This window comes from Arachis ipaensis, chromosome B02 (genome assembly GCF_000816755.2).
Source record: "Arachis ipaensis cultivar K30076 chromosome B02, Araip1.1, whole genome shotgun sequence".
In the NCBI taxonomy this organism is placed as follows: domain Eukaryota; kingdom Viridiplantae; phylum Streptophyta; class Magnoliopsida; order Fabales; family Fabaceae; genus Arachis; species Arachis ipaensis.
Window position 1 is genome coordinate 5,799,256 of NC_029786.2, and position 661 is coordinate 5,799,916.

A 661-nucleotide genomic window follows, 5' to 3' on the forward strand; every position below is an offset into this window, starting at 1 on the left:
ATATTTTTCTTGAAGAAAAAGAAAAAAAAAATCAATAATGATCTCCAAGAAGAAGGGTAGAGGAACGGAAACAACAAAAATTACAAAGACAACGACAGCGACAGCAACAACGAAGTCTCGCACCCGTGTTGGCAAGTATGAACTTGGAAGGACTATTGGCGAGGGAAGCTTTGCGAAGGTCAAAATTGCAAGAAACGTTGATAATGGCCAAAGTGCTGCCATTAAGATCCTCGTCAAAAATCAGATTGTGAAACACCCTAGGATGATGGAACAGGTAAGAAACCTTGCGCGTTATATTATGAAATTATTTATCCAAAAATTTGATCAGTTAAATAGAATTAGGTAAATAGTTATATATTATTAGATACAACATTTATAACATCTGAACTTTGTAAATAAGAGATACATAGATCTTTTTGTACTGAATTCGAATTGTCGCTAAAAAAATCAATGTATTTCTGTAATTAAATTCAATAAGGAATTTAATTCTCTTTATAACAAAAAATAAAAATTTATTTGTCTTCTTCGTTCATATAATTAACAGAGAGTAACATGTAATTAACATGTCAAATCAATAAGTCGTGTTAAAAACAAAAATTTGAGAAGTATATTTTAAAAGATTGAACATTATCAGAATAACTTGTAAGGTATTACATTCTTT

The 661-nt window shown here is 29.7% G+C and overlaps 1 protein-coding gene across 1 annotated transcript in view; it reads left to right on the forward strand.

Moving 5' to 3' along the window:
- The window catches only part of LOC107626688 (CBL-interacting serine/threonine-protein kinase 9-like), an 11,786-nt gene continuing 11,125 nt past the window's right edge, over nt 1–661 (forward strand). Inside the window, exon 1 of the mRNA XM_021115276.1 lies at nt 1–275. Coding sequence (XP_020970935.1) covers nt 38–275 — 238 coding nt within the window. The 5' untranslated portion in view covers nt 1–37. The remainder of the gene's footprint in view (nt 276–661) is intronic.